This window comes from Oncorhynchus clarkii, chromosome 10, assembly GCF_045791955.1.
Source record: "Oncorhynchus clarkii lewisi isolate Uvic-CL-2024 chromosome 10, UVic_Ocla_1.0, whole genome shotgun sequence".
Lineage (NCBI taxonomy): Eukaryota > Metazoa > Chordata > Actinopteri > Salmoniformes > Salmonidae > Oncorhynchus > Oncorhynchus clarkii.
The window spans coordinates 62,878,792-62,890,491 of NC_092156.1; the positions used below are offsets into that span (position 1 = coordinate 62,878,792).

The 11,700-nt window shown below is 43.9% G+C and overlaps 1 protein-coding gene across 1 annotated transcript; it reads left to right on the top strand.

Annotated features, from left to right (window-relative positions):
• The first annotated feature begins 4,431 nt into the window (after positions 1-4,431).
• LOC139418981 (uncharacterized) lies at positions 4,432-8,186 on the top strand. Its single transcript, XM_071168780.1, has 3 exons — positions 4,432-4,916; positions 5,347-5,462; positions 5,659-8,186. Exons 1-3 carry the CDS (start codon positions 4,649-4,651, stop codon positions 6,901-6,903), a joined length of 1,629 nt encoding a protein of 542 aa, XP_071024881.1. The 5' UTR covers positions 4,432-4,648; the 3' UTR covers positions 6,904-8,186.
• The last annotated feature ends 3,514 nt before the right edge of the window (positions 8,187-11,700 follow it).

The window sequence follows — 11,700 nt, forward strand, 5'->3', positions numbered from 1 at the left end:
TAGGGTAACGCGGGGCAGGGGGGACCCATGAAAGACTGAAGGGTCTCTTTGTCTTTCCGCAGCTTCGCCATTTGGTCCAAAATGGTCTCCACACCAGGACCCCCCCCCCCCCCCCCCCAAAAAAAAAAACTTGGCCTGGTGAGATGGGGAGCTCCATAAAGGGTTTCTTCACAGAGGCCAACACCTTTGTCTGTAAGAGCCAAAGCTGTCTGCGTGACGAGATGACCGTAGACAGGGCTTTACCATTAGCACGTGACTCACTCATAAAAACAGCAGGTATTTGCTGTATTCGTTGACAGTCTCTCTCTAGTCATGGTTTTAAACGTTTTGAAATCTCACAGCATCAATTTTGCCATAGCTTTCTTTTATGCCTCCTAAGTTACTGCAGACTCGGTCATCTGATCAATCTGATTGACAAGCGGAGGCATAGCACGGCCAATTCCTACTTTGGCCACCTTTCCTTCCAGTTCTCTGCTGCCAATGACTGGAACGAACTGCAAAAATCACTGAAACTGGAGACTCATGTCTCCCTCACTAACTTTAAGCACCAGCTGTCAGAGCAGCTCACAGATCACTGCACCTGTACATAGCCCATCTGTAAATAGACCAACTACCTCATCCCCATACTGTTATTAATTTTGCTCCTTTGCACCACAGTATCTCTACTTGCACACTCATCACTCCAGTGTTTAATTGCTTTGTTGTAATTATTTTGCCACTATGGCCTATTTATTGTCTTACCTCCCTTATCCTACCTCATTTGCACACACTGTATGTATATAGACTTTTTCTATTGTATTATTGACTGTTTCATGTGTAATTCCATGTGTAACTCTGTGTTGTTGTTTGCTTTGCTTTATCTTGGCCAGGTCGCAGTTGTAAATGAGAACTTGTTCTCAACTAGCCTATCTGGTTAAATAAATTAAAAATATATATAAAGTAATAGTGCACTTGAATTCCTCTCCAGGCCCACGGGGAAGGCAGAGTTTGTACCTTCAGACACATGAAATGGCAACAGTTTTCCTACCCAGCGCGCAGGGCAGCTGAATTGTCTGCACCTACCAACAACAGCCCGAGACTAATAAAAAAATGTTTTTAAAGGAACTTTATCGCCTTTATCGTTGTTGTTTTTTACAGAAATGTTTGGCGATTGACTGGTTGGTGACCACTGAAGTAGACGGATATGAATAATTTAGCCTTACTAATGTTACAATACTAATGATTTGAGTCGCACCTGTGTGTATGTGGGCTTGATTAAAGAGGAGGAAGACACTGATTAGCTGCGGGTCATTACCTGGAAAGTAACTATTAGTGATGTATTATTGTTGTGTACTATTAGGCCTACATACTGTCTATACAGTATGTGTGAAAACCATTGTTGGAAACTGTTCTTTTCACTCACCAATAATGTGTTAATTTAATAGGCCAAATCAGATCTCAAAACCAACTGACCACTTCAACCATATGTCCAGCAAGAAGCATAGCCATCATTTCTACCATTGAACTTGCTTACTCTAGTCACTTTCACACAATGGAAACACAGATTTAACAGACGATCTAAACCCAATCATTGTGGTTTTCTAAGAAATGCACTTGTGGAAATACAAGAAAAAACAAATGTTGATAAAAGACTGGTCATTAAACATATATTATGTTTCCAATGTTTTAGGCTAAACCTAGCTATTTATCCAATTCATCCAGTGTTGATGATTGATTCGAAATGGGACATTTGTGAAATGTCATGAGAAATATTTACTTTAAATCATTAACACAAAAGATAATAATACAATCAGAGGGAGATATGAGCTTTGTAAATGTAAACAAAAACATGCATGATGTAGATTTCTAAATGAAAACATGTACATTGTCAATGTATAGGCTACAATTTAGGATTGTTATATAACAGAACATTTGACATTTGATTGAACGCCAGGGAATGCTGAAATACCTCCAGAGATCCTGAACCAAGTTTCTGCAACATTAGGCTCTCTCTCTGGACAACTTCTACAACCAGCTGTGGTATTTGGTATTTTATTAGGATCCCCATTAGCTGTTGCAAAATCAGCAGTTACTCTTCCTGGGGTCCCCACAGAACATTAATAGACAAGTGTTTGGCTGCCACCTGTTCCCGGCCAGTTTCTCACATTCGATCAACCTAAAGAGGCGCCATAGGATTTCTTACACAGGGGAGAAACCCTACAGCTGCCACCAGTGTGAGAAGAGGTTCTCCCACCAGCACCAGCTGAAGAGGCACCTGAAGATCCAAACCCATGTATAGCGTATAGTTCCAGTCAGTATTAGATAGAATGCCTGCCTGTAGGGAAAACACCCTGTGGTTACCCAGGTACAAATGCAAATCTTGTCTGCTTGTTTTAGTGAATTGCAAAACCACATTTAAGAAAAGTACGTCTAAAAATTACTTTTCAACATTGTCTGCTCCAGAGTGTTCTCACTACTTAGAAAAACATCATATTGTAGGGATTCCCTCATACCCCTTTTCATGACGGTGATACCAGCCATGTGAGTGAGTGAATCCTACCTATCAGCTGGACCATTAAACTAGCAAAGACCAACAACGCAAAACTAACAGATACAAGTAATGAGTGACTGGAGTAACAAATGGTCTATACAAACGTTAAACGTCGTAACACTCGTGCTCTAGGTGGCACTGTAAAATAAACTTGACAGTGGGGACTGAAGTACTATTACTTTTAGCTTTATATCTGAAGAATAGTAACGATTAACACTCCAGTGCTGCTTGTTGTTCTGTGTGCCACTGCCGTGCCATGTCCTCCCTGAGGAGCATTCTGAGTGGTGCAGTGAGCGTGGCTTCATCTTGGATATACTGGGTTAGGAAACGTGTCACACCCAGTAAACTCTGTCTTCTGGTGGGGGCATCTGTGCGACTGCTGTCACCTTGGAGTTGTCTGCGCTGATGTGTCCCATGCACTTCACTCATCATGTATTGCATCTTGTCAGCATAGAACTTCATATTCAGAGGGATAGCTCTGCCCATCACCTGCTGTAGAATGTGGTCATGCTCTTCTTTGGTGGCTGCTGCAATTACATGGACTGAAGCATGGTAACTATTAACACTATTAATAACACTAACACACATATCCCCTTGACCTTAAACCTCAAGAGTGATACTGATTGCCTGTTAAACACAATGGAGTTATGGACTAGCATTAAAGGTGTATAGCTCCATTTAATACATTACCTGTGATTAAATGTTTTCCACACACATACTGTAGCTGGCTACGTGTAGCCTGCTTGACCCCCACATTTCCCACACTCTGTGCTGACTGACTTGGTTATTTTTGTATCATTGCAAGGACTGAGTTTCCCTTGTCACAGTCGAGCAAAACATAATACTTCATTCACATAAGGACATTTTTTAAATAATTAACTCCAATGGCTCCATATTGTTAGGTACTCAAATCATGGTGTTAGAGGTGGGCTTAACTGTGGTTAACATTTTATAATATCATGTTTCTGTTTGTACAGCAAATAATTTATTATATAAACCTTTATATGCTCTTCTGTACAATTTGTGTTTACACAGTCTGCAGTCCATGAGGACCTGCTGATATGCAGTGTTGCTGGTAGGAGAGACTGGACCTCTGAAGCGGCTGGTCACAACCATGGCCCCAGATCAGGAGCCGTCGCTGTTTATTCCAGAGTAGAAACCGGGAACGAACCACGAGGGACAGAGACTCCACCACTACACAGAACACAACCAGTGGACAGGTGGACTGAATAACTTCAGTCCTGGTGGTCATCAGAGAGACAGAGGCTCCAGTCAGGGATCCAGTCTGCAGCCCAGACCCTTATCTTCACAGTCTCAGTGCAGGGATGGAGCAGGACCTGGGGCTGATAGGAACAGGAGGGTCTCTCTCTATGATACAAACACCACAGTATCCATGATGAACAGAGCAGGTCACGCTGGGCTTCAGCCTTCACATAGTGGTGGGAGATCCAACTGGTGGTAGTCTATCAGCAAGTCTGTCTTCTCCTTCAGGGTCTTGTTTAATGCCTGGGGACTGGGTTGGTAGAAGGCCTGGACCTGGGTCTAGCCTTCCTTAGCTACCTCATGGTTACCCCATGAATGCAGACAGGGTCAGGATGGGCGTTCACCACAAAAGGTACCCATCTAACACTAGGGCTAAGAGGGTAATTAACCACATATCCCTCATTAACTTGTCATTACTGGGGTGATGTAGATGGAATAAAGTATTTCTAATATGTTGTACTGTATTCTTGCTAACACACTATTCTTTCTGAAACAAGTCGGCTCTAAGCTTGAAAGATAGATACTGATCATGAATAGATTTGATAAGTAAGTACCGTAATTCAAAGAACAGCGCGCATTCTTTTTTTCATTTAACCACACCATTTGAGCTATGACGCCGACCAATTAGATCCTTTTTCGTCAGTGTTAACGGAAGTGAACATTAAATCAAGAACAATTTTGTACGTTAGTGTTTTTGATTGTTGTTATTTAGACGTTTATTAACACCCTGGAACTCAACATATGACAAATTTATCTGCAAAGAATCACATACCCCAGGTAGTATTTAATTCGCGTTGGAGACGGGATTTGGTTGATAGATGTTATTTAAGTAAAGCTAGCTAGTAGCTGCTAACAATGGCTAAACGTATGGTTTTTCACACTCAAATAGCCTCCATTATGGAGGTGCTAGCGAATGCAGCCGTGGCAGAGATCTGTAAACTCGTCGACGACGACTATGCAGTGTTTTGTTTGGAAATAACTCAAAGCCAGAAAGAAAACATGACATTGCGGACAGAACTGAAAGTGGCACGGGAGCGCGCAGAGAAGACAGCGCGAGAGCGCGCCCTAGCTACTCGTCCCAGTAGTGTCAAGATCCTCGACCGATACAGAGGAATGGCAAGAGGTACATTTTTATTTTGCAGAAGGCCGAGGCTGTGGGGCATTTCGCCCCGTTCCCCTCTGCACATGTGTTCAGATGTGTTACCCATAATTGGGTCTTGGTCAGTGTTTGGATAGTATGCAATACTTCACTATCTTGTTCATTTTTATGTATTTTACCAGGCAGGTCAATTAAGAACAAATTCTTCTTGCACAAAGACACAATACCATATTCTAAGCAGATTCTTGATTTGCTGAATTTCCTATTGTCATGCTCAATTAAACTAATGTGATGCAAGGAGCATAATCAATCCACCAATAAATAGTATATCAATAAGAAGTGTTACCTTACATCCTCCTTGCCAAATGTAGACAGTGTCAATAGTGTACAATATAGAGTTGCGCATTGACAGTACCTAATTTCACCATCCCTTTTCCCCTAATCACTCTTTTAGGTGAAGGCCACAGGAGCTTTATGAAGCCAGTGGGACACAACGTGTGGAGAGATGACCAACCCATAGCTATAGATGAGGGGAGTGGAACCTCACCCCAGCATGTTACAGTGAAAGAGGTTAGTGTCATAGTGTAACAAATTACAGTACATCAAATGTGGACAGTTTATTTCAGAAAGGCTCCCCTCAGCTATTCACTTGCTTACATGTACATCCTTATTTATTTGCCATAAGGGAGCTTGTGAGACTTCCCTATGACATTGTTATCCAATTCTACTCATGTACCGGTAATGACCTCCCCTCTTCTTGTCTCAGTCTGCAGAGGCTGCAGGTCCTGTGGTCAAGCTGGAGAGGTCTGAAGGAGAGGACCCACGGCACAGCAGAGACATCCAGGATGGTGCAGCGTCTGGAGTGGCACCCCCTGTAGCCATGGAGGACCCCACCACCACACCAGCGCTGCCCAAGACCCGACACAGCATCACGGACGTCAGTGGAACGCTGAATGCTGTCCTAAAGTCAGAGACGGACACTACGACTCTAACAGTGCTGGAGCGACTGGGCAGTCCTCCTGGTCGCCACTCTGAGTATTTACTTTACGGGAGCCCGAGGAAGGTTCTGTCCCATCAGGACTCAAGTGACACGTTACAGAATAGCAATGATCCGTCCTATTCATACACTACAGAGACGATACCTGATGACATGCCTGTGGGCTTAGATACACAGACTAATCCAATGAGAGGGGACTGGAACCAGTACAGCAGTAGTATATACTCTGAAGGGTCCCTAGATAAGAAAGGGGAGGGTATGGTTGTAGATCAGGTGACTGTGAAGGAGGAGGGCGACCCTCCTCTGACATGGAATGCAGACGATACTCACTTAGGAGAAGGACAGTCACAGGGCAACACTAGTGACTTCTTAGACTACAGGGAAAGCTTAGAGCCAAATCCAAATATCGCAACCCACTCCCCTTTACACGCGTTCAGGGATTCAGACCCAGAGTCCACATCGATGGCACCTTCCAATTCACACGGCTGTGTCCTTTTCGATCAGGTATTGAATTCAAAGGATGTAAGGTCCAAGACTCGAGGAGGGGGAGCAACATCAGGCAACAGTAAAGAGAAACGGTTCCTCTGCATGTTCTGTAAGAAAGGCTTCAGCTGCCCCCAGAAGGTGGAGATCCACCAGAGGGTCCATACAGGGGAAAAATTATTCAGTTGTACCCAGTGTCACATGCGCTTCACCCAGGCTGGCACCCTGAAGAGACACCAGAGGGTCCACACAGGGGAGAAACCCTTCAGCTGTACCCAGTGTCACATGCGCTTCACACAGTCTGGCAACCTGAAGATCCACCAGAGGGTCCACATAGGGGTGAAACCCTTCAGCTGTACCCAGTGTCACATGTGCTTCTCCCAGGCTTGGAACCTGAAGAGCCACCAGAGGGTCCACTCAGGTGAGAAACCCTTCAGCTGTCCCCAGTGTCACATGAGCTTCTCCCACTCGTCCAGCCTGAAGAGGCACCAGAGGGTCCACACGGGGAAGAAAATGTACAGCTGCCACTAGTTTGGAAATACTTTTCCCCCACCAGAACCAGCTGAAGATGCACCTGAAGCTTCACATGGGAGAAAGGCCGTTTGCCTGTGAGCACTGCGGGAAGAGGTTCTCATAGGAGCTACCTCAGGATACACCAGCAGAAAAAACATTTCACTATATAACGTAGAAAGTAACCATTCCATCTGATAGTTTCTGAGTTTAGATCAAACCTTGCATTGAAGACAAAGATACATTCCGGTTTAGAATTAGAAGAGTAACAGATTTCAGTGTTGAATATTCCTGTGTAGAATATTGTCCGAATACCCATACTAGCGTACTTCATACTTAAACTGCATATTCATTTTGGCATTTGATCTAGTAGAATTCACTAATGTTTTCCGACTCACGTGTTTGATAACAGCTGATAATCCAAGAAATTGATGCGCTGTATCAAAATGAAAGCATGGTGGGAGTCAACGCAATCGCGCATTCAGTGTACTTTTCTTCAAAATTTGACATAACAGGGGGGGGGGCTCTTCTGTCTACACATCAGTGGGAAGCTGGTTCCACCATTTGGGTGCCAGGACAGAGAAGCGCTTTGACTGGGCTGAGTGGGGGCTGTACCCCGTAGGGGTGGGACGGCCAAGAGACCTGAGGAGGCAGAACATAGTGCTTGGGTTGGGGTGTTGGGTTTGAGCATAGCCTGAAGGTAGGGAGGGGCAGTTCCCCTTGCTGCTCTGTAGGCAAGCACCATGGTCTTGTCGTGGATGTGAGCTTCGACTGAAAACCAGTAGTGTGCCAAAGAGCAGTTGAACACTTTGGGAAGGTTGAACACCAGGCGGACTGCAGCGTTCTAGATAAGTTGCAGGGGTTTGATGGCACAAGCAGGGAGCCCATCCAACAGAGTTGCAGTAGTCTAGACTGGAGATGACAAGAGCCTGGATTAGGACCGGCACCACTTCCTGTGTGAGGAAGGGTCGTACTCTACTGTTGTAGAGCATGAACCTGCAGGAAAGTCACTGCTTTAATGTTTGCAGAGAACGACAGGGTGTTGTCCAAGGTCACGCCAAGGGTCTTTGCACTCTGGTAGGGGGACACAGTGGAGATGTCAACCATGATGGAGAAGTCTTGGAGTGGGCAGACCTTCCCCGAGAGAAAGAGCAGTTATGTCATGTCGAGGTTGAGCTTGAGGTGGTGGGCCGACATCCAAGCTGAGATGTCTGCTAAGCACACAGAGATGCGTGTATGTGTGGTTTTCATATGGTGTGTTTAACACTTGTTTATGTTTAATAAACACAAAATGGGACTTTTCATTCTAAGACTTTCATTGAGACACTTTAGTATATATCACTTCGGATCTCACCCTATTCTGCATACACCCAACAGCACTTTAACCATTAGACTTACTAAATATACATACACATACCCACACACTAACAAACACCTACTGTACATGTCAAAATAGTTTAGTCAGGTTTGTCTGATGACTTGATTTCTAAGTTATTTTTACCCACAACATTTTTCCACCATGATGGGTTTAACAACAATGAAGTCATTCTGTGACTAGAGTATAGGACTCAAATGTAGTGAGGATGGGTTAATACTCCATGTTGAAAGTGTGTTTTATCAAATGTATTTATAAAGCCCTTCATACATCAGCTGATATCTCAAAGTGCTGTACAGAAACCCAGCCTAAAACCCCAAACAGCAAGCAATGCAGGTGTATAAGCACGGTGGCTAGGAAAAATTCCCTAGAAAGGCCAGAACCTAGGAAGAAACCTAGAGAGGAACCAGGCTATGAGGGGTGGCCAGTCCTCTTCTGGCTGTGCCGGGTGGAGATTATAACAGAACATGGCCAAGATGTTCAAATGTTCATAAATAACCAGCATGGTCAAATAATAATCACAGGCAGAACAGTTGAAACTGGAGCAGCAGCACGGCCAGGTGGACTGGGGACAGCAAGGAGTCATCATGCCAGGTAGTCCTGAGGCATGGTCCTAGGGCTCAGGTCCTCCGAGAGAAAGAGAGAATTAGAGAGAGCATACTTAAATTCACACAGGACACCGAATAAGACAGGAGAAGTACTCCAGATTACAAACTGACCCTAGCCCCCCGACACATAAACTACTGCAGCATAAATACTGGAGGCTGAGACAGGAGGGGTCAGGAGACACTGTGGCCCCATCCGATGACACCCCCGGACAGGGCCAAACAGGAAGGATATAACCCCACCCACTTTGCCAAAGCACAGCTCCCACACCACTAGAGGGATATCTTCAACCACCAACTTACCATCCTGAGACAAGGCCGAGTATAGCCCACAAAGATCTCTACCATGGCACAACCCAAGGGGGGGGGGGATCACATCAGTGACTCAACCCACTCAAGTGACGAACCCCTCCTAGGGACGGCATGAAAGAGCACCAGTAAGCCAGTGACTCAGCCCCTGTAATACGGTTAGAGGCAGAGAATCCTAATGGAAAGAGCGGAACCGGCCAGGCAGAGACAGCAAGGGCGGTTCGTTGCTCCAGAGCCTTTCCGTTCACCTTCACACCCCTGGGCCAGACTACACTCAATCATATGACCCACTGAAGAGATGAGTCTTCAGTAAAGACTTAAAGGTTGAGACAGAGTTTTCGTCTCACACATGGGTAGGCAGACCATTCCATAAAAATGGAGCTCTATAGGAGAAAGCCCTGCCTCCAGCTGTTTGCTTAGAAATTCTAGGGACAATTAGGAGGCCTGCGTCTTGTGACCGTAGCATACGTGTAGGTATGTACGGCAGGACCAAATCAGAGAGATAGGTAGGAGCAAGCCCATGTAATGCTTTGTAGGTTAGCAGTAAAACCTTGAAATCAGCCCTTGCCTTGACAGGAAGCCAGTGTAGGGAGGCTAGCACTGGAGTAATATGATCAATTTCTTGGGTTCTAGTCAGGATTCTAGCAGCCGTATTTAGCACTAACTGAAGTTTATTAGTGCTTTATCCAGGTAGCCGGAAAGTAGAGCATTGCAGTAGTCTAACCTAGAAGTAACAAAAGCATGAATACATTTTTCTGCATCATTTTTGGACAGAAAGTTTCTGATTTTTGCAATGTCCGTGTATTATCCATGTATGTACCTTAGGGTAGTGTATGTCTGTGTAATTTGTATCACCTGTCTTTTCCAGGGGGGTCTAGAGGTGCTGCTGGTGAAGGAAGAGGGGTGTGAGGAAGGTCTGGAGATCTCAGAAGGTAGTGACGGGATGATTAATACAGAAGCTCCGATGCAGTTTTCAAAGCACTACTGATTCGACAACGTTTCAATGCTTGCGTCAAAGTAACAATACCACGTGAGGATGACGTTCGAAGCTTCGGACGTCCCAGTACCATCTGACAGGTGTCGGAAATCGGAACTGGTTGTGCTTTCAAGACCACTGGGAACTCAGAGAAGGGAAGAAAAAAACACAGTCTAATCAGGACGTCAGTGATCTTCAGGTCGGAGCTGTAGAAAGAGGCCCAAGTTCTCGACTTGGATTTCCAGTCGGAGCTCATATTTCCCAGTTATTTTGAACGCACTTAAGTCGGAGATTTTCGAGTTTCCAGTTGCTCTGAAGAAGGCATGAGAGTGCCGATCTCATTCCAGCTCTGCTGGGAGCTTTCAAGAATCTTTGAATTTTGTCTAGATAATTCAGTTTTAGCAGGTGAAAGATAGTTCAGGGCGTACAGCCAAATGGCGAATTAATCTATCCTAAAACCAAAACACAGCATCGAATCTCAATACTTTTTATTTTTCAGAACAGTGATTGTAAATGAAACAACTATAGTAGTTTTTATTGATAATTATCAAATGATTTATCCAAAGTTTGTTAATATGTAAAAGTGAGTGGAATTTTTTAAATTAAAACCCAAGGCAAAGTTGACAAGCAGTTACCTCGTGATAAATGAGGTAAAAAGCTTTGTTTGATCCAAGTCAGTAGATTCCAAAACAACGACCTATGCTGGACAGTACTTCGATTTATTCTAGATATTCTTCTGCTTTTCTCGCCTGACAGGTGGCTCAGCCTGTAGAGCAGCGCAAGTCAGTCGACTTATAATATAGCACAAGATTAAACTAGCTACATTGTATTTCTAACTTTTACATTCTGAGTTTAGATAAGCATAGGCTGCTCAGTTTTTAAAAATGTAACATCCTAAATCATGCCATGTAACCACCATCTTTTGTAAAGTTGTTCGTTTCAAACACTGAGCTAGTGTGCTTTTTCGAACCATGATTTGCAAAATTATTGATCCCACGGAATTTATTCAATACAATGTTTCTGTCATACACCGACCTCTACTGGACACCTTATTTTCCAATTTACTTAGATTTTTAAATCTTCTAATACATCAACGCTAGTGCAGGTAGGGGCAGTGATTTGGGATCAGACACTAGCATAGGCACAATATATAATCCTGGCTATGGTTGAAAATGTAGTTTCTTCCTATAGTTAAAATAAAACTTTTTGTGTAACCTATGGTAATCTTTTGTCTTCGGGATCCTAAATAATACAAATTTTTAATAAACTGGCGGAAAAAATGATAAATAGGATGTGAACCCCACATTCTAATTGAATGTATTAAATCAACGCCCACATCTACTGCACCACGATGTTTTGTTGGATGCATCGGAAAACAAGTATACTGCATATAAACATCAAACATGCTGACCAGCAGATGTCACTGATGGGCACTGTGTTAAGGAGGCGTCGTACGTCAACTGGCATCCCTTTATACTAGGTGATCAACAATCAAAACATCGAAATGCATTGCTAATCAAATAAATACATGTGCCTCTCATAAACAGTTTAAT

Bases quoted from the DNA above. Each gene is read 5' to 3' on its own strand.
- LOC139418981 (XM_071168780.1), top strand. From the start codon at position 4,649: ATGGCTAAACGTATGGTTTTTCACACTCAAATAGCCTCCATTATGGAG. The intron at 4,917-5,346 runs GTACATTTTTAT...TCACTCTTTTAG, and splicing joins ATACAGAGGAATGGCAAGAG to GTGAAGGCCACAGGAGCTTT. The intron at 5,463-5,658 runs GTTAGTGTCATA...TTCTTGTCTCAG, and splicing joins AGCATGTTACAGTGAAAGAG to TCTGCAGAGGCTGCAGGTCC.